The sequence below is a fragment of the Tupaia chinensis genome, unplaced genomic scaffold (assembly GCF_000334495.1).
Source record: "Tupaia chinensis unplaced genomic scaffold, TupChi_1.0 Scaffold144255_1, whole genome shotgun sequence".
Classification (NCBI taxonomy): Eukaryota; Metazoa; Chordata; class Mammalia; order Scandentia; family Tupaiidae; genus Tupaia; species Tupaia belangeri.
Window position 1 is genome coordinate 5,058,259 of NW_006204113.1, and position 27,374 is coordinate 5,085,632.

The window sequence follows — 27,374 nt, forward strand, 5'->3', positions numbered from 1 at the left end:
AAAGATAACTCTAGCTTGAGGAATATGGAGAGACTTGTAGGTAAGTTGACTTAAGTGATGAATTGCCTGAGATACGAAGAAGAGAACCAGAGTCAGATGAGTGGAGGCCCATTTTCCTGGAATATTAGATGCCCTTGTGGAGTAGAGGAGATAGAGATGGTAAAGGTATCTGTACAGAACTTAACCTAAAGAGTTGGACATTTATTACATAGGTTAGTATTGCTATCTTTCTCTCCCACATTTACATAATGTTGTAATCTATTTGGTTGCTGGGTAACATATAAAAATAGAACTTTATTTAGCTCATGGTTTGGAGGTCCAAGATCTAGGAGCCCATCTGGTGAAGGTCTTCTGGATGCAGTACCACATAATCCAGGGCAGGAATCCATGCATCTGTGTTCATGTGTCTGTTTTGGTCTTAATCCATCTCCTTATAAATCTTCCAGGTGTCAGTTTTGGAGGCCCCACCCTGATTACCTTAATCCTAATCTTCTTCCAAAGGCTCTGTACTTCTTCAACATATAGTCAGATTAAATATTTACCTTCTTAATCTAGTCAAAACCAAATCTGAATATATAAATTTCAGAGGACACATTCAAAAGATAGCACATACCCAGCAAATAATGTTTGCATTTATGGTGTAGTTCATCATGCAAGGTCAATTTGTAAGTTTGCATTTCAATGTAGAAGTAAATTATAATTGCTTCTCCCATTCGGAGTATCAGAGATGCCTTTAGAAAATTGTCAGATAACAGGTGGTTTGAGTTGACCTAAAACTTAGTGTCTCACTCTGTCTTCTACGTGGACCTCCTAAGTGTCTTCTTGACTACGGAGAGGAAACAAAGAAAGCAAGGACTTACTTGAGAATTTACTTTGCAAACCTTGACTGCATTCTGGGAGACAGAAGATCTATCCAACCCCATGGACTTCCCCAAAATCTAGCAAGGCTGAGACAATTTTCACTTCTAATCTGTTGGAGTAGTCTCCTGCTTTAGAGGGAGTCCCTTGTTTGTTCTTTCCTGAATCACTACTTTACAGTATAATATCGTCATTACTGTAATTACATAATTAGGAAAGAAAACAACATTTGAAAACCAAACAATAGTGATCTTTTCCTTTAAGATGTCACAGGTTCACTCCTTCAGAACAAGGCTAATATTGACAATGCAAGAGTCTAATATGTGTGCTTTTGATTATCCTTATGACATTTTTTTCATGTAGAGCTTTACTGTGGTTTCTTCAGATCCCTAACATAAAACTACATTTCTTTTTAGTTATACTCCACAGATAAGTCAAGAAACAAATACTCTTTCCAACACCCACGGTTATACTATAGAAGCATTCTGAGCTGCGAGTCTGATGCATTTTCTACAATGTTTCCCTCAATATTAAGCATCCAGCTTACAACTCTTTATAACAAAAGCATACCAGGCAGAGCCTTAGACCAGCATAGCCAATTAAGTATATAACAGGAACTACATGTACACTTGCAAATTGTTCCTACCTATGGGGCCAGCAGATGACAGAGCAGTTATGTTGTTGGATTCCCACATGGCTGGCTACAGTTCAAATCCTGGCCACAGCAACTTGAAACTCAGGGCAGGTACATGTGTGTGTGTGTGCCCAGGATCCAGGGAGAAGAATGAAGGAGAAGGATGGTGGCCTGGTTATCCACCCAGGGGATGAGTTCTCCCTTTCCCTCTCACTGTCTCTGTCTCTTCAGTGAACACACTCTCCTTAAGGTAAAAACTGCTAAAAAAATTACTACCCACAATATAAAAACTAAAAGAAACTGGTAAAATTAATTGTAATAATATACTTTATTTAAACAAATTATCTAAAATAATATCATTTAATTTTTTTCTTAGTAGAAAAAATTTCCAAGATTATTTTATACATTTTCAATATCAAGTCTGCAAAATTTTGGATATATTTTACACTTCCCACACACCTCAATTCATCTGCTTAATTTTTACCAGAAATACTTGATCAGTATTTGCATTTTATTAAGTTTGCCGTAGAAAAGAGGTTCACTTGCCTGAGTTATTTAAAACATACTTAAAATTTTGCCAATAACTAAATTAGGTTTTTGGTTCTTAAATTTTTTTTAAATTACTGTCATTTCATATATATGTATATATGAATTGATTTACATATAGTAGTTGTACATCTTTGCAGAAAACTGTGTTTTTTTTTTTTTGGAGAGATTTTCACTGTAGGGCGCGTGCGCTCGCCAGACAGACAGAGAGACATAGAGACAGAAAGCGAGAAATCACCCCCAGGGGGGATGGCCATGCCGCAATCCCTTCTCCTCCATTCTCCTCTCGGGATCTTAGGCACGCACGCACACGCGCCCGGCGTGAGTTTTAAGCCACCGGGTCCGGGACACGAACCGCGGTCAACCACGTGGGAGTCCAGCGACATAGCCATTACGCTAACTGCTGGTTCCCAAAACTGTGTTTTTTCAAAACATATGTACAGTGTATAATAACCAAATTGAGGAAATACACATATTTACCATCTCCAGAGTTATCATTATTTTGTGTTGAGCATATTTAAAATTTGTTCTACTGGTTATTTGGAAATGTATATTAAATTGTCACCCATCTTGTTTACTCTACTGTAAGTTTATATTGGTAAAAGTTAGATAAGATTAAAAATCAGGTTTTTAGTCCCTCTGGCCACAACTGAGTCATATGTGCTTAATGGCTACTGTATTTGATTTCACAGTAGTAAACATTATATATAAATATATAAAATATGTTATATAAATTCATATACATACAATATAAATGATGTACATATGTATATTTGTATACATGTATATATAAACTGTGTATATAATATACATGAAATACATATGTATATTTTCTTATTTATCTTTTGCAATACCTTCATGTGTAGGTATTCCATTGTGCCTAGGAGACTGCAGAGATGTAGAGAATGTAGATGCTTAGATCAGATCACACAGCTGGTGGTGCTGCATTTGAAGAGAGCTACGTTTGTCTGACTAAAAATTCTGGCCCTTCCCATTAAACTTTTTGTACCTTAATATTTTTTAATTGAAGTGTAATTTCTACCCAGTAAAATTCACTGCTATTGATTTTTAGTTCTACGAGTTTTAGTAGATGCATAGAGTTGTGTAAATACCACCACAATCAAAAATAGTCCCATCACCTAAAATAGTCTCTTTTATGGATCTTTGTAGTCAAACCTCCTCCCACCCGTAGACACTGATGATCGCTCTTCTAACTTCTCTGCTGCTAGGTTTGCCTTTTCTGGAGTGTTAGTGAATGATATTTTACTGTAGGGTAGCTTTTGAATCTGCTTTTCTTCACTTAGGAAAAATGATTTTGAGAAGCCTTCATGTTGCTGAATGTATTAACAGATACTCCTTTTTATTTCTGAGTAGTATTTCATTGTGTTGATGTGCTATGTTCATTCACATTGAAGAACATTTAGGTTGTCCTCAGCTTTGTGTAATTATGATAAAATATTATAAACCTTCTCAGGAATCTAAGTTTACTTCTCATGTATATATGCCTAGGAGTAGGATGACTGGGTTTAATATAAGTGTGTTTTCATAAGAAGCTACTACAAGTGACTAAAGTGGCAGAACATTTTACATCTCCACCAGCAAGGTACGAGAGTTGTAGTTGTTTCACTTCTTCACCAAACACTTGGTATTATTAGTTTTGTTTGAGTGTGTGTGTATGTGTATGTTTTGCCATTTTGATAGGGACCTAATGGTACATTATTATGGGTTTAATTTGTATTTGTGACTAATTTTGTTGACCCAGCTATACTTGGTTGGATAACATTAAACTTTGAGCCAGCTTCAGTAATCCGATCCCTTTTTCCATGTTATTAATGTTTTCTGGCCTTTTTCCTAGTAGCTGCCCTCTACTCTCTCCTTTATCATGACCTTCAGTGAACCTTCTTGGGCCAGTGGGCAGCTACTAACTGACTCCACAGGAACTTTTCCCCTGAACTGACCTTCATCATACCCTCACCACAGGTTCAACTGTAAGGATAGCCCAAGGCAGGTCATGGTAATTGGTTTTCTCAGCAGAGCCCTGGCTTCTTTGTCCTGAGGTCCCAAGGAGGTGACCAACAGATGATCATGCCACCTGGACTCAGTGCGTTGCCAAAGGGCCAGTGGTCAATTTCCCTCTGCACTCTAAATTGATTCCCAGAGGTAAAGTGGGACACACAGTCTTGTACCTCATGCTCCCTTCTTCCATGAGCACCATCACAAGCTTATCTATCTTCCTGGAACTTCTGAGACTGCCAGAAACAACAATACTTCTGATTACAAACAATGGTGGGAGGAAGTATATTTAAGGTTTATTGGGTGCTGAGTACCTCCTTGGATGAAGAAGAGTTAGAATGTATGTCTCAATCTCCATTTTGTTTTACATTGCATGTAGTGAGGATAAGTAGTGTTTCATGATATTTTTGTATCAGAAATATATGTTTACATTCATGTATGCACCAACATGCATATATGGAATATGAGTCCCCTAGGTTGCAGCATAAACATATATGTTACTTAGGTTATAGTCCAAAATTTGATAGCTATTGGCCTAGGGTACAGAACAAAGTAACCTCCAAACTTACAGTTCACTTATGCAAGATATGGAGCCAAGAAGCAATTTGGTAATGATATAAATGGGAAATGGGGAAATGTCCTGGTTCTTTTAGAGGAGAAGGAGATTACTGTGGCATTATTCACAACTGCAGGAGAAATACCTTCAGAGCTGCAGAGGATTCCCTATAAATCTATTCTTCTGCACCTTTTCAGGCCCCATCCTACTGATTTTGATCTCAGAATAGGTGGAGCTCTCAATGGGAAAATATGGTAGTAACACTCCTTTTGCTGAACATGTTCACCTGTAAGAGCACAACAGGTGGCTGTGTGGCCAGTAAGCCATGTGGTAATGTATTAAGCCAGGAGGCAGGGGCTGGGGTGATAGGAGCTCCACAGGAGCAATGGATCATAAGCCCAGGGTTCTGGATATGACCTGTATATTTTTTTCCTGGAAGTCAAAAGCTAGGCCCTGGTACATGTTGAAGGGAGACAGTGTTTTAGGAGAGAACATTCACCGAAATCATTATTCATGGTCTAGCAGAAAAGGCACGAGCTCTGTGACCACAGAGACACTGAAAGGCCCTCAACAGGCAGCATATTTTAGAAAAAAACAAGATTCTGTTCTCGTTGAGGAGTGATTGGCATTCAGTTTTATGAGAAGTACCTCTGCAGTTGGTTTTACAGACCCAGGGGATCTTGGAGCCTCATGGTCCCTAAATGAGAACTTGAGATGCCACCCTTTTGTCAGATGGTACTGACTTGAAGCTAATAGGGCAGGGAGGGCACCTCTGGGGAAAGGCATGACTTGGGCGCCCTGCCCCATCCCCCACCATGGTGGCTCGGTTCCTTTTCTACTCTTCGTTCAGGGCAGGAATCTAATCAATTTCATTGTTAGCTATTTGTCAAATCTCCCTGGTGGTGTCCTTCCCAGATAATTCTATTTTCTTGACTTTCTCCTTTCATTTGTTTGTTTGTTGTTATTTGAGTTGGCATTTTCTTTCAAGGCCAGTGAGGTTACAAAAAAAAGACTTCTTATTTCATCAACTAAATTATCTATCTATCTATCTATCTAGATATAAATATATATTAAAAAGACAACTTACTTCTGTGGAGGAGGTCTTTCCCTTTCCTCCCATTGGTATTTTTCTCAGAACTGTAATAAACCTTAGGTAACTGTGATTCTTGAAAAATAGGGAAATAAACAAATTTAAATTTTGTGATAGCTGTGCATTATCCAGAAAACCTTCTCTTCAACCTCCTTGCATGTATGTGTGTTTGTGTGTGTGTGTGTGTGTGTGTGTGTGTGTGTACACTATTTGAATTACCATTTGGATTTAGAACATGCTGGAACTTCTAAAACATGTTAAGGAAATCTTTTTTTTTTTTTTTAATGCAGGGCATTATCACAATGAATCGCTGTTTTTCTTGATCAGCCTGTAGAATAGAAGGAATAAAAGTTTGAGTCAAATTTAAACCCTAGAACCCTTCTGGTGATAAATCCCCTATAATCCTCTAGCTAGTTGCTTTGTCGTGATGCTCTTCTTCCAAATGCCAAGGGCATGCAAATCTCAGTACATTGGCAACTCTGGTAGAAGTGCTCTGCATTATCTCATGGACCCTTTGCCAGCAAACTGGGAAATAGAAGAGGAACAGGGCTTTTTCCACCAATTGGAAAGTGGCTGGCTGAGACCCAAAGACGATATGTGAATTACCCAAAGTCACAAGGACAGAGATAGTTGCCAGATCTCTAAACTGGAACATCTGCCCAAAAATATCTACCTTACTGATTGGGATGCCTGGACTTCACTAGTAGGGATTATCTCCCCATGCCTTGAAAACACATTTACAAGCTCTCCTGAGCCAACTCACATGTTCTCTGGAAGGGGTAACTCCTGCCGTTGTTATCAACCACTCCTTGCTCAGAGGGATTGTGCTACGAACAAAGAACAGATACATGCAAAATGGAAAGAAGCTAATGGGTAAAAAAGGGGAAGGATTATTTGGGGATGATGATGTAAGGTACAGAGATGAACTCCTTAAATCCCTTTCACAGACCACAAAGCATACATTTCTCACCGTGCTCCTCCTCTTTTCTTTTGTACCCTTGACCCCAAACAGAAGATGCTGAGGTTTCTCCTAGGGCTTCTCCTATATTGCTGGCATTTTGACCCAACATGGCTTTCCACCTCTCACCTTTTTTCCCAGGTAGCAGGTATCAAAGGGGTATTCCTGGCGAACAAGAAGGTGGATGACCAGGTGAAGACGTACATCACTTACAACAAAGGCAGGGACTGGCGCCTACTGCAAGCTCCAGATGTGGACCTGAGAGGAAGCCCTGTGCACTGCCTACTGGTCAGTCACCCAGTCTCATGAGAAGGTCACAGGGCAGGCTAGCTACCTGGGATGCTGCATCAAAGACTTGCTTTCATTAAGAGCTCTTAGAAACTTAGATGACACTAGCAGCAGTCTCCTACAATTCTCCACATGTTGCTTTGAGGGCTCAGACTGCCACTCCATGAAGGCTTATTTGAATCACACAGCTGTTCACTAAGAATCTACATTGTACCCCACTCATAGTAAGATAGATGTATAAGAGAAAATGTCCAGGCTTCTAAGTTTCAGACAGAGCTTGGTAGTGGTAAGACCCCTGTTAACTGGTGCTGATGTGATCCTGTTTAATAAGTGCTTAATAGAGTCAAGGTAAACAGGATTGCCTTGAAAGTCCAGGCAAAGTCAGGCTGGTATGTCTATATGGAGTAGTTAGTAAATATGCTGGTTTTCCCAGATTCCTGCTAAACAGAATACTGGGGCAAACATGGAGAAAATGATGTATATGATGGCATTTCTACCCCCAGAGGCTGCAACTCTAGGTAGGTAGGGAAGGCAATTAATTAACAATAGAATGCACCTTCAGTGTCCTTTAGGGCTGATATCAGAAACAATTCTAAACTCCCATGAATGACCCTTTCTCCTGAACAAAATATTGTCTTTTTCCACTTATTAATAAAGGTTTACTGGGGACCAGTAGGTGGTGTGGTAGTTAAGGCCCTGGACTCACACCTGGTCGAACATGGTTTGAGTCCCAAATACCTGGTGGCTCGAGGATTGCACAGGCATGGCCTGTGTGTATGTGCATCCTGATTCCCAAGAGGAGATGGGATTGTGGCATGGCCATCCCTCTGGAGGGTGATTTCTCACTTTCCTTCTCTGTCTTTCTGTGGTAAGCACATGTGCTCTATTGAAAAAAAAAATACATTAACTGCTTGTCAGACTTTAGAGTTTATGTAAAAAACGGGATAGTATGATAAACACAACAGAATAGACCCTTGCCATTTTGTATTTTTCAGTGTAATTTCATGGGTTTTTGGTTTGGGTTTTTGCTTTTGGTACTAGGAAGGTAAGAGACAAATGGCTTCCTACTTCAAAGAATGGGACACAGCATGATTTTTTTTTTTCTCCTTCAAATCGTACACATGACTTTATCTTATTTTCTTGACCTAATTTTCTATTTTCCACAATTTTGTCATCTCTTTTTAAAAAAAATATTGTATAGGACATACCTCTACACTCCCTAAGCCCTTTTAAGGACATCCCAATGAGGATAAGTAAGCAAGTACATAAAGAACACAAACTTATGTAAGTTTTCATTGTTGTTGTTGTTATTGTTTTTTAGGGAGATTTTTGCTATAGGTGTGTACACTCGCCAGAGAGACAGAAAACGAGAAATCACCTCATGGCCACACTATAATCCCTTCTCCTCCATTCTCCTCTTGGATCTTGAACATACACACACACACATATGTTCAGCATGAGTTTTAAGCCGCCAAGTCTTGGACTTGAACTGCAGTCGACTATGTTGGGGTTCAGTGACATTACCTTTACACCATCATCTGGTGCCACAAACTTGTGTAAGTTTTATACAATAGCTTCACATTTAAGCAAAATTATAAACAGGAAAAAAATAAGCAAAACAGAAACAGCAGCAATCTGGTCAGAGAAGGCTAGACTATTCCATGCAGCTTCCTTACTTCCTCTCTCCTGATGGCCCCTTAGAGCTGTAAGAAACAGAGTTGATGATCAGGGTCAGTTATGGGACAAGGCCATTGTCACCCTGTGGTAAGGAATGGTCAGGGCAGAATCTAAAGCCATCTGTAAACTGGGGGAGAGGCTCATATTGTGGCTGGGAGTAGGGGCAAGACGGGGCCTATGAATAGTGCACTGAGAAATTTCTAATGTGAACATACCAACTATCTCAGAGATGTCTCCTGCTCCAAAATAAGTGTGTTGCTCAACACTAGATGTTTCTAGAAACAAAATACCCAGAAGTGCTAACTCTAGTGGGAGAGGAATGTGTGTGTCAGGAGTTTCCTGGAATGAAAGTATTTTCTTCTCCATTTTAGCCCTTCTGTTCCTTACACCTACACTTGCAGCTCTCTGAAAATCCGTATTCCTCAGGAAGAATCTCTAGCAAGGAGACAGCCCCAGGACTTGTGGTAGCTACAGGTAAGGACTGTTTCCTGGGCTTCTCTCTCACTGAGGGCTTCTGGAACAAGTTTGTTACCTATTTTTTGATCATGGACTTATTTGTACATCAGATGAAAGCTATGAGCCATCTCCCAGATAATATTCAGGGTTCATGGATCCCCAAAATCTTGTCCTAAGAACCTAGGATGCAAAGAGCTCCAGACCTTTGTAACTCTAGCTTAATCCACCAACCCCTCAGTCACAGAGCAGTCCCCAGTGTTTAGCAAGAAGCCAGAGTTCTCAAAGTAAACTGACTGATCGGAAAGATTATTTATAATTGGGAACTTGCGCTTTAAGAAAACATGATGTATGAACTTCCTGGTATCACCAAATGCAAGTTGGGGTAGTTTTCTCTTTACATAGAGCTTCTTTACAGAGAGTTTTGCCCCAGAGCTGTTTTTAATCGAGAGGTCTCTGGTGCATGTAAAGGTTTGTTTACACATGATTAACCACTTGACTGAGAGCCTGGGGGAAAGGGCAGAAAAACTTAAGTTTGCATTGTTGAAACCACTGTCCACTGAACATCCATCAGAGATGAAGATAAAGCTACTCTGAAATGAAAATGAAAGTCTCTGGGGGAATGTGCTCTGATTAGCATGCATTTGATTTACATACACCTTTTCAGGAATACATTGACAGCATAAAGCAAAGCAGGTTTCTAATCTTAGAAGTTAGAGCTCTGGTGTCAGGTGGCATTTTTTCTAATGAAAGCAGATGAATTCACAGAGGCTTTCTGAGCTGGCACAATCTGTTTTTTTGTTTTTGTTTTTGTTTTGTTTTTAATCCCTTCATCAACCTGAAGCTGTGGTTCCTGGAGTTCCTGCTGTCCTTAACATAGCTTTCTTCTTCAAGCCTCCACCTTTATGAACTTTTAAATCCTACCAGTGACTCACCATTTTCATCAGTTTGACAGCCAGTGTAGCCTTCTGGCATTTTAGTCAACTCCCTACAACTCCCTAAGTTTGGAGTCTACCATGTTGACCACCCAGGGATTCTGGAACAGTAAGAAATGATGGCCATCCTCCTGGCTAGGGGAGTGATCTCATACTCTGTAACCCATGTGGGCTGGTCCTTCTAACTGAGGAGTTGTTAATATCCAGTGCGTACAGGAGGCTCAGGGCTAGAATAGAAGCAACATTTGGAACAGTGATCAGTAATAAACTGAGTATTATTCAAATGCTTACTATTTAGCCAAGCACTGTTCTGTGTGGCTTAACCGCACTGAACATTAATGTTTTCATTGGAAAAGTGGGAATAATAGTCCTGATGTAATAGAATTGCAGGATTAAATGAAGCAATGAATTTAAAATGATGAGAACAGTGCCCAGGACATATCAAATGCTCAATATATGTTACTTATCATTATACTTAATATTATAAAAGTTTTTGTTTTTAATCCCTTCATCAACCTGAAGCTGTGGTTCCTGGAGTTCCTGCTGTCCTTAACATAGCTTTCTTCTTCAAGCCTCCACCTTTATGAACTTTTAAATCCTACCAGTGACTCACCATTTTCATCAGTTTGACAGCCAGTGTAGCCTTCTGGCATTTTAGTCAACTCCCTACAACTCCCTAAGTTTGGAGTCTACCATGTTGACCACCCAGGGATTCTGGAACAGTAAGAAATGATGGCCATCCTCCTGGCTAGGGGAGTGATCTCATACTCTGTAACCCATGTGGGCTGGTCCTTCTAACTGAGGAGTTGTTAATATCCAGTGCGTACAGGAGGCTCAGGGCTAGAATAGAAGCAACATTTGGAACAGTGATCAGTAATAAACTGAGTATTATTCAAATGCTTACTATTTAGCCAAGCACTGTTCTGTGTGGCTTAACCGCACTGAACATTAATGTTTTCATTGGAAAAGTGGGAATAATAGTCCTGATGTAATAGAATTGCAGGATTAAATGAAGCAATGAATTTAAAATGATGAGAACAGTGCCCAGGACATATCAAATGCTCAATATATGTTACTTATCATTATACTTAATATTATAAAAGTTAAAAATGCTCTTCTTGCATAACAAGAATATAATTTACTCATCTCGCTCAGTAGAATTCATATGTCATGAGCATATACTATGCATATAATGAATCTCAGGAATCCTGTTGTCCTGCTGAGCTCTGACACTTCCTAGCCTTATAAATTGTCTTAGGGTTTTTTTTTTTTTTACCTCTGGGATTTATTTTTCATGTCTCTAAAACCGGAATGTTTTCTTCCTCTATGAGGCTATCATAATAATTAAAAATGCAAGGGTGTGTGCAAAGATCCCACAGAGTGCTTGGAACATTGTAAACTGAGGTTAGTGGTACTAATTATTACTGGTAACCAGCTTATGCCTCCAAATTAGTCTAAGGTTAAATCTTTTATAAAGGAGTAAAAACACAGACATTAAAGATTTGCTTATGAATCTTTTGGGATCCCTATCTATCAGAATAGGCTAATTCCTTTTCCTGTTCCCTATGAAATCCTTGAGAATTTGCCATGTCCTGGGATGTTGGGAAGTATGTAACAAGCTGAGGGGATCCTGATGAAAAGCCAGAGCTAGCTCACTGGAGTGCACCTCCTCACACCCAGCTGTCCTTTACCCTGCTAGCCTGGTTTCTCTGGAAGGACATTTGCCATCAGGAAAGTAATTATGAAGTCAGCCAAGTATGCCTTCGGTGGCCTGTTTCCACATCCATGTCTTCCACCTGCCTTCAGGGGCTAGCAACCTTAGGTTCTCTCTTGCCTGCTTGCTTTGTCATTCCACCTTGCACTGAGATGTGGTCTCAGGGAAGCTTCATGTATGAAAATAAAGCCTGGAATTAATTCCTAGTTTCTGTTATGGGCATCTTAGAAGCAGATGGAGTTCCATCCTGAAGAGCTTGACAACTGCTTCTAGCAAGCAGAAACACCAGGGTTCTCACTGTCTTTGATGCTGTGATCCCAAGCTAGTAGTAAAGACCTTGCATCCTTACAGTGCCTCACAGTGTGCAGAACACTTGTCCTTGCCTTGATTGCACAGCACCCTGATGATAAAGAGATGTCATCACTATTCCTCTCAGTTTACAGATGAAGAAACCCTGGGTGAGTGGAAACAGATGTCATGCCAGACCCACACCACTGCTGCTCCAAGTCCAGTGCTCTGTAGGCACTGAGTCAGACCTGTCCCTTAGCCCTTTACATGCCAACTCCAAAGCTAACCCAGTTTTCTCGTAATGCTTTTTATAAACACTGAATGTTAATACCCTTTCCTAGGGGCCTTTTCTCTTCTGCAGATGGCTGTGTACCATCTTCTTCCTCCTCTACGGAGCCCTCGACCATCTTCATGAAATGGGGAAATCCTCATTCTTGTATCAGTGGTGGTAAGAGAAGCATCTTTAGCCTCCAGGGAACTTCAAAATTCTCTCTCTTTTCTTTTTTCAAAAGTGTATAATTGAAGAACAGAAAAGAGTAGAACTGAGAGGAAGTGGGAGTAAATACAAGTTATTTAAAGCTGCCCAAAGGGTTGTAGAACCTTTGTCATTTGCCAGCTAAACTGTTGGTGAAACTTCTCATTCTTCATCTTTCCCTTCCTTTCACTCTCTTGTCATGCCACTCAGATGGACAATGGCTCTCCTAACCTAGTCAGCAGCCACTTCAGCTGAGCTTCCTCAGTTCTACTTTTGATAGGCTCATTATTCAAATCTTCCCTCACCAACATCATAACCCTAGTTTTTCCTATCAGAGACTGTCCAAAAGGCCACCAAGGGAATGAATGTGTTCAACAATGAGTCATCCTGGGTACATATTTTATGTCCCTTTATCTGGAATCCACCTTTCTGGTCTCTATGATCAGTAGCATTTCTTTCAGTTCTCCTTTCAATTGACAGAGGTATTTTCAAAAATAGATCTCATTGTGAGTCTTGAGTTCTTAGTGGTACAAAGGCTTCAAAATTAGTCTGGTAGAGCTTTAAAAAGAGAAGCTGAAGATGTTGGCAGGACCAGCTTTTAAGGAGGGTAAGAAGTGATGAAGGATTTTAAGAAGCCTTGTCAAGACATGGCAGATGCATAACTCTAGGGTAACCACTTTCATCACCCTCTCTTTGCCACTCTTGATAAACATTACTAATCTATCGCCATGTTTATTGTGCTGAAACTAAATATAAAAACTAAGTTTTTCCAAATATTTCTTACATGATCTTCCAGGCCCTTACCATCAAATGTGGTTGATACTATCTGCCTTATTCCCCTTTACTTTCTTCATCTGTGTCTTAAAAAATTTCCCCCCTAGGGAACATATGCACTTGATAGAGAGAAAGAGAGAATGAGAAAACAAACCCTCAGGCTCGATGGCCACCCCACAATCTCTTCTCCTCCATTCTTTTTTGGAGGATTTTGGGCACACACACATATGTACCAAGTGTGTTTTTCAAGCCAGTGGGTGCAGGACTTGAACTGTGCAATCAGCCATGTGGCATCAGGCTGCTTTAACCAGCACACCACTAGCTGATTTCATCTGTGTCTTTTAAAACCTGTATCTTGAGAGCTGAGTTCTAAATTCCAGACAGATTTCCATAGAGCTGCTCACCAAGCTTTTCCTATCACACCTACTGCCTTTGCCCTGAGCACAGAGGTTATTTTTGGAAGCCTGAGTGTCAAAACAAGTTGGCTAGCTGTGTGCTCCCTGTTGCTGATGGGAGCTTGACAAGCTGTAGCCTGGCTTTAATTTCTCATTTTGAGGCATTAAATGTCAGGAGCTCAATTAACATTTTCATTATTGCATTTTTATTGTGCTCTTATTTAGGCTACAGATGTGTGGGAGCTAACATTCCCTTCCTGCTATTTTTAAAGAAAAAAATATAAGCCAATGTGATAAACTCTTACATGTTTAGGGTACCTTCTTGGTTTTTAATAGCTCCCCAAATGCACATCAACATTGCAACATGATTTAATCATTTGTTTACTCATTTATTCACTCCATAATATTTATTGAGCATTAACTACTTGGTTTGAGGCACTGTTCTGGGCTCTTACAGAGTGTCTGTTCATTGGGAAGCTAGGACAACATGGATGAGCCGGAAAATCTAGACACTTTCTTTTCAGTAACCATAACTACAAGGCGATGGACAGCAAGGGGCAGAAAAGGAAAGACATAGAGAAGAGAGTGGGAAAGGATGGAAGCAGTATGCGTAGTTGGCCTATGCATAAACTGGGTGACTTCTGCCATGCCTGATGGCCACCGTATGCTGAGTGCAGTCATCTTATTCTGGACATGCTGTAGTTTCAGTTAGATAGTCTTTATTATTGAGTCTCTCAGCTACCTAGTGCTCAAGGGACATGCTGACCAGAGTAAGTTAGAAACACACACATAGGCACACATCCCTGCGCACACATATATGTACATACAAACACTTTTTCTTAGCTTAAAATTATATTTAAGAAGTAAGGAGCCTCTATGCTCAACATCTTTATACAGGTATTAGTCAGGGGATACCTGTTAAGAGCAATTTAGGAGAGTATTGGTGCACAGAGTGAATAATTCAAGAGACCCAAGCTAATCTATATTCAATCTCCAAGTCTTACCATTTAAAGATGCATTCCTATCATACTGTTTACGTTTTTTCCCCCATATTGGGTTTTCCTTCCTGCTGGGTTTTTGATATGACACCAAGAACGAGACTACACAAATAACTGTAAACATTCCCTTGGAAAACCATTACTCTCTGCTCACGCTGCCCCCAGCCCTAAGCACACTTCATCTGTGAACTGCCTGACCATTTCAAATGATCTGTTTATGTTTCAGGCAACATTGGCTCAGAGCTCTCCTATACTGATATCGGTGTGTTCATCTCTTCTGATGGGGGCAACACATGGAGACAGGTAACTGGGATGATTCAGGAACAGGGAAGAGACATTTAGAGTAAGTTCTGCCAACATCTCTCCTTCCTATAGAGTTTCAGGCTCATTACCACCTGGTGGTTGCACAAAATTTGAAGCAGCTGTTACGTTTGGTCAACTTAGCTGGCAGATTAGAGGAGTGAAAGGTTAGGAGTGAAGAGGACTGGGCAGAGAACAGAAGAACTGAAATTTTTATCTTTAGCAATATGTATGGAACAGCCACCAAATGCTAAGTACTGTGCCGGCTTCTGGGAATACAACTGATAAAAGTGTTTCTATCATTAATGTGCCAAAGGATCTTGGCAAGCATGTCTCTTCACCTTTCTGGATCTGTAGCTTTATCTTTAAAAAATGTAGGGATTAGAATATTAAAGCTGGCAAAGCCGTGGAAGTTGGTAGTTGTTTAAGTATTGTGTAGATCCAGCCTTAAGTAAGTGTGAAAAAGCTTAATGGATATATGACTACATGAAAAATTAATTCAATTTGACAAACATTCATAGTAATGCTGTCCAATAGACATCTCATAATGATGAAAAGGTTTGAATCTCTTCTGTTCCATGCAGCTTTTGAGCCCCTGAAATGTGCTTAGTGTGACCGAGAAACCAAATTTTAAATTTTTATTTATTTAAAGTAATTTAAATAGTCCCCCATGGCTACTCCATTTATACAGTGTTATTTAGGTTTCAGGAAGAAACATTAGAAGTCAGTTGAACATTTTAGAGTCCCTTTCCTCAAGGAGTTCAGAATTAAATGGAGCAAATATATTCAAAACTAACTATAGATCAGAGTGATGGTATTATTTTAGCGACATTTTTAGCATGCAAAGAAAAGGGAGGAATCAATTATACTGGGGAAACTGGGAAAGACTTCATAAGAAAAGGTGCCATTTTACTAAGTCTTAAAAGTGAGAGGTTTTTATCTGGAGAGAACAAGGGAAAAGCCCTGATGATAATGAAATCGCTAACAGAAATCTAGCTGGACAAGTTTCTATTTAGATACCTAGGTGAATATAGCCATTACTATCACCAACATCATCACCACCACCCCCATTGCCACCACTGTTACCACTATCACCATTAAAAAAATTGCCAAACATCTACTAAATGCAGTAGATATTTAAAGCACTATAAGGCATACAGTGAAGAATATGTCATGGTTTCTACCCACGAGGCCACAGTCAGAAGATGGATTACAGAGTTATAAATAAATCAACCCTTTAAAATATAAGATGAGATTATTACAAGTTCCAAAGATGGGTAGAAGTTGGAATGTACTCATCTGGTACAAAAACTCCCACTAGATCAGCTAATTTCCCTCTACTTTAAGAAATAGTTCACTTGGCTGGCTGGCCAATGCAACATTCCTTCCCATATGGTCAGTAATTTCTCTTACTTTTTCCTTTTCCCAAACAGCTAAGGATTCTTCCTTTTCACTCCAGTGCTGGGTATGGCAATAGTTAGCAGTGGCCAGAAGGGTATTATCAAGAGGAAAGTGTGAGAATTTTTTCCCTTCTTTCCAATGCCAAAACTCTTCCTGTGTTCCTCTTCCTCAGATGTCAACTCAGTATCTCCACTATGTGGTTTGTCACAGAACTATTCTTTAAGCTCTGTAGAGAAAAGCCTAGCATTGTAGACTGAGAGTCTATGCCCATATCTGATACATAAGTGAACACACTTAAGTCCTTTACACATTAAAATCTACCATTAGTAGGGACATTTTGCTTTTCTTTAAAAGTAAATGTAAAAAGGAAAACCAAGTAAGAGGTAGAGATGGTAAACCATTTTTTCTGTACAGTATTCCCTGGAGGAAATACATAGATGGCTCCATTTTTTCTACTCATTCCCCCTTTAAATCTGCCAGTACCTCTTTATCCCCTTTTAGCCCTCTTCACTTATCCACCATCTCAACTTCTCCATCTAAACTGCAAGATCACCATTGGTGGTTAAGTACTGAAAGAATTGTCTAACTCTACTTTCTGCTACAAGATCTAAAGTTGAAGTTATTTCTTTGCTGCAGAAATATTTTCCCTGTTTCAGTTTGGAGATATGAAAATCACATCTCATTATAAGCATTGATATCTGTGGGATTAGGTCTGAAGTTCTCTTAGCTCAGAGCCTTGTGCCATAGTTTGTGTTTAGTACATACTTATCGGCAGATGGATGGTTGGATCACCAAATGAACGAATGAGTAGTGGACATTTGGGTAGGTAATGGTAAGATAGATGAAATGAAGAATGAGTAATTTTTGGTCACTGGAAGTCCTGTGTTTCAAGGATCACTTAAAGTAAGAGCTCACAGGCAACAAACTCAGGTCTTCATCCAACTTGCAGGGGAACCTAGGAGATCTGTCATCGTGCATACCATTTTTCTAGGGAAATGATCTTTTAAGTTCCTAGTAATTTACAAACAATATTATAAAACATAGACCATTTATAAATTAGAAGACATCTGAATAGATGAGGAGGAAGAGAGGGCTGAGTAGTAACTAAGATGAAAAGATGGAGAAGTTTATTTGAAGCCGCACTCTCCTCTGGGTTAGCTAGTTGAGCATACACCTTGTTGCCTTCGTTCGTGTATTGAGAGAATTCTGGTTCTCGGTGCTAGTAGAAAGATCCCTGGAAATGCCATTTGAGTGGCATCTGAAGAGTTATTTGTTCTTTGAGAGCCTATTTCCTCATCTATCAAACAGAGATAAAACTTGCCTAATTATTCGATAGAATTGTTGGAAGGCTCAAAATCTAGATTAAACAATGTATATTAAAGACTGTACACTGTTAAGCACTATGCAAATGTGAGGTGTTGCTATGACTGCTGTTGTTGTTGTTCCAGATCTTTGATGAAGAGTACAATGTCTGGTTCCTAGACTGGGGTGGAGCCCTCGTGGCCATGAAACACACACCTCTGCCAGTCAGGCATTTGTGGTAAGGACAGTTCCCTACCCTATTAATGAGCAGTATTTCAGTGGAGGCGGTGGGGATAAGTTATTCTGCATGCTTTTGTATCCATTTATCCATTTTCTTACTCATGTAATCATCCATCATCCATTTGATGTCCATGGCATTATCTAACTTACAGGTAGCAATAGTAGGTGAGATAATGCATATGGCAGAAGTGTGATGGGGAAAGCTGGTAAGATTGGCTGGTCAGATAAGGCAGGCAAGAACAGGAAGAAACTGTAATTTCGAGCAGCCAAATTTAGGAACCCAAAATATGAGATATAGAAATTGCTGTAAGAGGAGGGTAAGGTGCAAGTTAACAGATACCGTGTTCAGTTCTAGATAAGTTGTGTTTGTAGTTTATATGAATATTCCCAGAGAGGTGGCTATTTGTGGTCAGATATATTCATCTAAAGATGAAGGAAGAGGTCTGGCTTGAAACTTTAGATTTGGAGCCAGTGGCCACTAGGAGGTAGTAGCAGACTCTGCCTCAAGAGAAGGGGAGATAATAACAAATAGAAATGAAATATTTCTATGGAATCTGATGAAAACCAGAGTGGAAGAAGAAATTATGGGACAGACTAAAAAGAATTGACCCAAAACACAGAAGCTCTGAGAATATGTTTTCATGAGAGCTAAAAGAATGAGTGATCAGTGGCATTAAATTCTACAATCAGATCAATTCAGTTATTGAGTGAAAACAGTCTAGGCATAAGCAATATGTTGATGATGTTTGTCATAGTAGATTTTAAACCGAGTTGGGGCTGCAAATTAGATTGTAATAAACTTGTAAAAGAATGAATGACTCAGTGAATGATAAGCAATGCAATGAGGTAGAGACACTATGGGAGAGTAGATTACGGACAGGAACTGAGAGCATATGTGAAACCCCTCTAATGAAGACAAAAGCTGAGTGAAAAATATATGATGATGATGATTTGTTATCATTTTGCTTATGTTTCTGGCATGGGGTGGATGAGTTTCATATGTGTTTACATCTGAAATAATTTTATGCTTCAGATTCAGTAAAATGAATATGTGAAAGAATGAGTATTTGGAGGTGGAGAGTATGCTATCTAGAGTACAGTTGATGGACAGGAGGATGGATACTGGCTTAATTACCAGACTCATGGTTTTGGGAGATCAACACTTTCAAAATAAGAGCTCTACTGGGAGTCATCAGATTATAATTAGAAAAACCAACAGGATTCCCTGTTGCCAAATCCAAACTTCAGCCATCTTGGCAAGGATTTAAGAAGATTTCTCTCAGTTTGACCATTTTAGGTTACATCATATGCAATTTCCACTTTTAGGTAAAAAATGGTGAAATGTTAGCTTTTTTTAGAGCTAAACAGCATAAAGAAGAGTGGTTATACCTACCATTATATCATATTATAGAGAAATTATAGAAATACATTAAAATATATCCAAGGAAATATTTGTAAGAAAAGTGCTCTACCAACCCAAGGATAAAATTGTAAAAGTTCACCATTTAATTACTTATCCTTGTACTACTGATTAAATACTTTTTTAGGATATCTTTTTAGACTAGTAGCTGAGTATTAATAATGGTCCACATTTTCTGAGGGATTATTACATCCCAGGCACTGCTCTAAACTACATGAATGATATGATTTAATTTTTGGATTAACCCTATGTACGTGAGTTCTTTTTTTAATTACTCATTGATGAGAGCATCAAAATGCAAACATATTAAATATTTTGCTCAAGGCTATATAACAATTACCTAGTACCACACTGGTTCTCTGTTCTAGATGTCTTTCTCTTTTAATGGCTAATTTTTGAGATACTGTAAGGAGCACACATGGTTCCATGTGAGAGATCAAATTCAAGAAAAAGCATTTAGATAATCCACTCATCCCCAGAAATCACATCAGTATTTGCTAAAGGATGTTGGCTGAGTGTGTTGCCGAAATACTGAGGCAGAATGGAATCCAGCCTGTCTGTCCAGGAGTTTTCCTGCAGCACATGACGTGAGGGCTGATCCTTCAAAGCAGGATATGAGGAGTTGCAGGAATTGTGGGAGGAAAGCCATGGGAAGAGAAAATTCTAACCAAAGCCTAGAATTCAGGAAATGCAGTCAGTATTCAGAACACTGTATTTGATTGGTGCCAAGAATGTAGTAAGTAAAAATAAGACTCAAAACAATTTAAATGCCAGTTTAAGGGATTAAAGTTGAACAGGCAGGTGATTTCGTCCTCTGAAGACCCATCTCTTTGTGGAGAAAAGAGCTACATCCATTGAGGATAGCTCAGTAGTACTCTCAGAGAGGAGGGCTGAGTCCTAAAACAAGGTAGTTTGTTAACCAAGAGAAGCAATGTTTCTTAGCCTCCATAATTGTGTTCTAAGAATCTCCATCTAAATCTCAATAAGAGAATTGATAAATGCCTTGCAACGAGATAATACCTGGACCAGTGTCTTTCCCTCCAGTCCTGGGAGAAGGAGGTAGTAACTCTACCTTTCACTTGACCATAGCCCTCCTGTTCTTTCTCCTTGATTAGGGTAGGGATCTATCGCTTAGTTAATGGTTGAAGTTTAGAGCCTTTTTGCAGATAATCTTTCTTTTTTAATGCGTGAAGACAAGAGTTTGTTTTCATTTATTCCATTTAGTGGTAGAAAAGCAGAGTACATTTAGCATCAAAAGAGTGTATAGAGTATGGAGTCTGGAAAGATTTTGGCTTACATCTGACCATTTATTCTGATCTGTAGTGGTTTCTCGCAAGATACTTATTCAGTCCCTAAAGGAGCATTTGTCTGGGAAAGCCTTGAGGGAAGCCATCCACATTGGAACTATTATTCAATATTCACTTGGGGATATGTAAGTAGGATCAAATCATATCTCTCAAAGATATACATAAAAAGTCTGAGGTCTCCTTTATTTCATATAATATCTCTTTTCTCAATAACAATAAACTCTAGTTCAGAAAAAAAATAACTGCATTCCCATTGAATTTCAGGTGATTTTTTCAAACTAAGCCTTGGAGATAGAATTATCTCCATAAAAGAATGTTGACACTGTCATTTGTCATAAATGCTACAAATATGTTTCCTTGACCTTGCACAGGAACTCTGATGTCTGTTTTTTATATGCCTATCTGTCAGTGCTATTCTCTGAAACAATCCCCACTAAGGGTTAACAGCCAACCACTGTATATACATCTTAGAAAACAACAATAACAGCAAATAACTCATTCATAAATTATCCTTTGCCAGTCTTCAAAGACTAAGCATTTTATAAGGACTTGACCATGTCATTATCATCAATACTTTCTTTAGAATTTTTGGCTGCTTTGTCTCCTGCTTATGAAATGTAAGCTTCTGAAACTCAAATGCAGTTTCTTCATCACCTGTAGCTTCTAATTGAGTCACAATCATAGGAAGCGAACAAACACTGTTTTTCATTTTAAGTGGGAGAAAGGTTAAGTAGTCAGTTCATTGTTATTTTCTGTTGTAAATCTCAGAATGACATTATTGTGTGTGTGTATATATACACATATATATTTCCTATACATATATGTATGCATATACACACATGTATATATATGTATATATATATAGATATATATGCACATATGTGTATATATCGGTATATATAATATATATACACACACACATACATATATATATATATATATATATATTTGCAATGGAAAATGCAGCCTACCCACTCTCCTACAAGGGTACGGTGGCTCTCAGATTTAAATAATATCTACCTCGTATTTCAGAGAAAATAGGAATCATAATTGAAAAGCTGGGGAAACTTTAGCTAGGCTAACAAGGCATGCTGTTTCCTACAAATTGAAATGATAGGTAGCCAGATAGGCATGAAGGTAAAACAGCATACAAATGAAGCCATCCATTTGTGACCATGTACATTTGGATACACAGAGATTAGAACCTAAGTGCTATTGCACATGAGCCCTCCATCCAGAATTGCCTTGTACCTTAGAAGCATTTGAGTGAAATGAACAATAAAGTCCCACTGAGAACAGTGCTCTAATGCAAACTCACAATAGACAGAGTGCCTAATTGGCAGGTAGGCTAGGGCGTGACTGTTTGTTTAGCCTTGACAAGCTGTCAGTGTCTCCTTTCACTGGGATGTTCTTGGAAACAGAAAGGAAAACATCACCTGGCCTTTTGTGTTTCTTTGTTCTTCTCTAAATGGTTGTGGGCAGAGGATTTTGCTTAGAGAAACATTTGCATAAAATACAATTGTTCCAAAACCAATAAATACCTCAGAAGTAAAAGTTCATGTGCCATTCTTAAGAACTTTTAGATGGCTTAAAGTGCCACCACCTTCTGCATGTGGAGTAAAATAAGATGAAGCAATGCACTTCACCAGAGGAAGGGACCTTGATTCTCAATGACCATTATGACTGCTTCTATGCAAGAGATTTCTAGGAAGGACTCTGCTTGTTCTTGAAAGATTCTATTCCTTCTAGGTTATCTCATTTCAATATCATAAAGTCATAGGCACAGGGAGTAGAAAAGGGTCCGAGAGGTCATGTAATCTGGGTCACACCTGGTATAGCAGATACTTTTATGACACCTTGAAGGGTTCTTTCACTTCACCAAAATACCACAGTGCTAAACAACTTGCAACTGTCCAAGACATGGAGCTCCTATCTTGTATAATGGCTTTAGGTGTTGGAAAGCTTGTTTTTCTTGCTGTTCAGTAATGAATATACTTGTCATTCCCTCTCATCAGCCTTATCCTTACTCTGCATAGAGTAAGTCTGCTCCAGAATTACACATGATTTTTAGAATTGTATAGGTGGAAAAGACCTTAAGGAATTTCTTTTTTTAGCCTTCCAGGCCTCTTGGAAATGATCAGATAATCAACTCAAGACAGATTTTCATGCATTTACTCATTATTCCACACATATTCATTGAGCATATTCTATTTATCCAGCATTACTATAGGGTCTGCAATATGCCATTGAACGGGTCAATATGATTGAGATCTTACATTCTTGTATACAAATGTTTGACTATTCTATTTCCTTTTTTGTCTATTTTCTTTAAACAAATCCCAATATTGAAAATCTTTTTTTTTTTTCTCTCTCAAGTTTATTTCTTTTTTTAATGAAAGACAGAGAGATAGGAACCTCATCTCCCCCACGATGGTCCTGCCATGCTACAGTCTTCTCCTGAGCGTTTTAGTTGACACGGTATATTTAGGTCTATCCAGGAGCCTAACCTTGGGCCTTCCCATATGGCTCTGTTATATTGCACAACAGCAGGCTATACCTGAACCATCACAGCTGGACCAAGAATGGGAATCTTTTCTCTTGCTATTCCATTTGTATTTTTTAAATTGATAGTTTCATGTATTCAGTTACATTTCCACAAGTTTCATTCATAGACATTACTCCATAGAAAAATGGAATTGTAGTATGGTGCCAAAACAATCTGAAATGTATGCATAGTTTTTCTCATGGTACCTATTTCCAATGAACTTTTCAAAGGTCCAAACATGTTTATTTTTAATATTTTGAAGTTTTCTTACTTAAAACAAGTTAAAAGAAAATAGTAATTAACTCAGTTTTTATTCTTCTTTTCACTAAAGTATATAAAATTCATATAAATCTGTTTATAGCACAATTTATTTTTTAACTTGTAACCACACTGATTTTCAATTTTTCTATAATTGAGCATAGTATTTTGCATCTAGTAGAAGGACAGTTTCTTTTCTTATGTTTACAATCTATTTGTGAGCATATACTAGACTCACAGTGGCTTGATTACCTCTCACCTTCTCAAGACACTGCCATTGCTGGCAAGTATTTAATTTGTGATCGACAGTGATACTAGTTTATTTTGAAAATGTAATTTCATTTACTAATCTTTCTTTACCTTTGAGGCTTTTATTTTGTAACATAGATTCTTTAAGCTTTAAGTTCATCCTACTTTATAAGTGACTCCCAAATCTACTTTCTCAAATATGATCAGAAATTAGGAACCATACCTCCAGAGGTCTCCTTGACAATGTCACGATACAGAAATCCATAAAAAGCAACTAAACCTTGAAATGGATCAAAACAGAAACCAACAAATAAACAAAAACTCTTTGTCTCTTGTACTCTTCCTTTTTCTCTATCTCAGCTGATTAACTTCCAGAATCAATGGTTTTTATGATTTCTTTCTTTTGTTCATATAACTTATATATATTCCAACACTGGAGCCTATTGACTTCATCTCTAAAAATATTCTACATCTTTCCATTTCTTTCTTTCTCCACAACTTTCACCTTTATACATGTCCCATATCTCACTTGGTCTTTTAAATTATCACCCCCCCCAACCCATCTCCATACATCCACTTTGAGTCCTGATAATTCATTTACCTCAAAAAAGTAAAAGTTGTCTTTTAAATTTTACGTCAAATCATACGTCTCCCATTTCAGTTCAGAACATAGTCCTTCTACCTTAATTTCTGATTCCATTTTCCCCTACTAAGTTATAACCATGGATCTTCCTTTTATTCTTCCCATAAAACAATTTAATTTTTTATTAGAGCTTTCCTCTGTAAAATCTGTCCCCTACATCTTTGCAAAGCTGAATTCTTATTGTCACCCAGTTCTCATTTTAAATGTCACCTCTTTGCAGAGAGTGTTGGTTTGTTGGTTTCGTTTTAGTTTTTGCTATAGGGTGCTCCCTGAAGAAAGAAAGAGAGAGACAGAGAAAGTGAGAAATCTACTTCCCAGAGGGCATGACCACACCACAGTCCCTTTTCCCCTATTCACACACTTGTGCCCACTGTCTTTTTCAAGCCACTAGGTCTGGAATCGAACTGTGCAGTTGGCCATAAGGGATCCAGCCACCTTAACTTCCGTACCACCTGCTGGCCCCCGAGAGTGAGTTTTCTGAAATTTTTAATATAAGGTAGCTATTTGTTCACTATCAAATTACATGATTTTTCCCCTTATTATTCATCAAGCACTTATGTGTACATGAGAGAGAGAGTGAGGCGCACCACCACAGGGCTCGATCATGCCATGATCTCCTTCCAGTTCTTCAGTCTGCCAGGAACCTAGGGATGTGTGCACATGCCCAACATGTTTTCAGGCAAACCAGACCAGGGATTTGAAGCACGGTCAGCATGTGGCTTCTATTTCTGTAGTCTGCCATGCTACCAGCTATGTCACAGAGGTTGGGCATGATCACTTTGTTTTAATTGTGTTTGTGCTACTTATTTCAAACTCATTTTTTAAAAATTGATTTCTTGCATATTAGTAATCTCAAATTAGAATGTAGATTTACTAAAGTTAGGGCCATTCCTTTTTTGTTCACAACTGCAACACTAGAATTAAGGTGACAGTAAGCTCGATCACATAGTAAATATTAGTAACTATTTGATGAATGAATTTGGCATGATTTCATTTTGTCATCCTAGATCCCAACTGTGTGAAGTCTGTTGAAATTTTATTGTTGTTTCCCTGAATTTGGCATTTTTAAATTTCAGTTTTATCTGTGAACCTAAAAGGGAATTCCCAGTTCTTTGGTTTTGGCTATTAATGAGCAATTAATTGAAATGAAGAGAAGGTGGATTAATTGGGAAAACATTCAATATCTTTCAAAACTCCAAATCTTCAAAAAGAAGACCTCTCACAAATGGTAGACCATTCATACCTAAATTTCTGATGAGCAAGAGATTAGGTTTTCTGGTGTTTTTTTTTGTTTTGTTTTGTTTTGTGGAGTTTCTTTAGGAAATTTCATTGTGTTTTTAATAATCACCTCAGCTTGAGCTAGTCAGGTATTAGAAATTACAGTATCACTAAGTCACCCCAGTGGCACAATTCTGGGCTTCCAAGTGGTACATTGGCTATAAATGAGGGATCATAAGATTCATTCTTCATCCTGGCTCTGGAGATCTGTTCATTTGTTTGTGCTAATCTCATGCCATCTTTGGATTTAAGTTATTGTGTACACTACCTTTCCTACCTAGACTCTGGCATTTCTCATCTTTTCTTTCAGCATCCACTGATCCCATCCTTTCCTTTGGCCCATGATTCTGCTCCTTCCATATAAATTTATTTCACGAAGCAAGCCCTTTATCTACAACTTCTTTCCTTATATTGGGCATAGCTTTGCCTTGGAGCTTCTACCTTGCTACCGGAAGGCTGCAATGGTTCTCCATTGTCTGCTCTGTGGTGTCTTCAGAGATTGCTGTCCTGTCTCTCTGCTAATAATGTCGGGGGGATTAGGGCAGTAGGTGGTGTGGTGGTTAAGAGGCTGGACTCTCACATGGCTGACCACGGTTCAAGTCCCGGACCTAGCGGCTTGTTTTCTCTCTTTCCCACCCCCTCTTCTCTGTGTGTGTCTCTTTCTTTAGTGAGTGTACATGCTCTAGAAAATTAAAATAGTAATAACAAATAAAATATATAATTCTAAAAAGAATAATAATGACATTGGGGTGAAGATTTCTATTTTTCTGGGAATTCTGGTGTCATCTGCCATAATTTGCTCTGCTAATGCTAATAACTGACCTTTATCCATATGAAAATTCTAAGAATGAGACAAAGAACAAGTTTCTATTAATCAAGACAATAACCAGTTTGTATAAAATCACCAAAAAATAAAGAGATAAAAATAAAAGAAAGTAAAATCAATAAACTATGCTTACCAGACAGAATTATCTTGTTAGTGGCCATAGTACATTCTGGAACAGCTATGATTATTTTGATTACTTAGCAAGAAAGGTAAAGTCCATCCCCAGCTATGCTTTTTTTTTTTCTCTTTTGAAATGAGAAAGTCATTTCTATGAGAAGCAATTCAGCAGTTCTTCCCAACTTTCTCTGGGCCAGCTTCAATGAATATTTAGCCTTCAGCCTATTACACAAAGAAATGCTTGAACGACCAAGTTCTTAAAACTCAAGACAGATTCTGATCATTTAAAAACGCATAAAAGCATTTATGGCAAACTGTCTGCTTTCCTTTTGAGGCTATGGATCTACCATAAATACAATAAATATAAAAATTGTTTTCTGAGAGACCGGTTACTGTAGCTGGGTAAAAAGACTGACTTTATCATTGTTTTTAATTTATTTATTGGAGCAAAAGACTTAGACTGAGAGAAAAACAGAGAAAAAGACAGGAAGGAGACTAAGTAGGTATGCAGACAATGAGCTGAGTGGTAGTACAGGGAGAGAGACTCCCACACTGGCTCGTGGATGACTGCGCAGATCACGCTTGACAAAATGATCAGTTAGATTAAAAGAGGGCACTTCATCATCCTTTATTTTTCATTCATTTATTCATTTAACATTTATATATTATCAGGTATGTGTCAGATGTTCTATTAAGGACTAGGAATACAAAAAGGAATGGTTTGGCCTATGAGCCCCAAATCTCACAATTTAGTGGGAAACTAGAGGTATTTTCTAAAATACACACACACACACACACACACATTTTATATGTATATGTGTGTGTGTGTGTGTGTG

At 38.5% G+C, this 27,374-nt stretch overlaps 1 protein-coding gene across 1 annotated transcript in view; it reads left to right on the plus strand.

The window, feature by feature from the left end:
* Positions 1-27,374, plus strand: part of SORCS3 (sortilin related VPS10 domain containing receptor 3) — a 589,937-nt gene that overhangs the window by 465,162 nt on the left and 97,401 nt on the right. The window contains exons 13-16 of the mRNA XM_006166440.1: positions 6,797-6,943; positions 8,992-9,094; positions 14,879-14,955; positions 17,802-17,893. Of these exons, the coding sequence (XP_006166502.1) occupies positions 6,797-6,943; positions 8,992-9,094; positions 14,879-14,955; positions 17,802-17,893 (419 nt within the window). The remainder of the gene's footprint in view (positions 1-6,796; positions 6,944-8,991; positions 9,095-14,878; positions 14,956-17,801; positions 17,894-27,374) is intronic.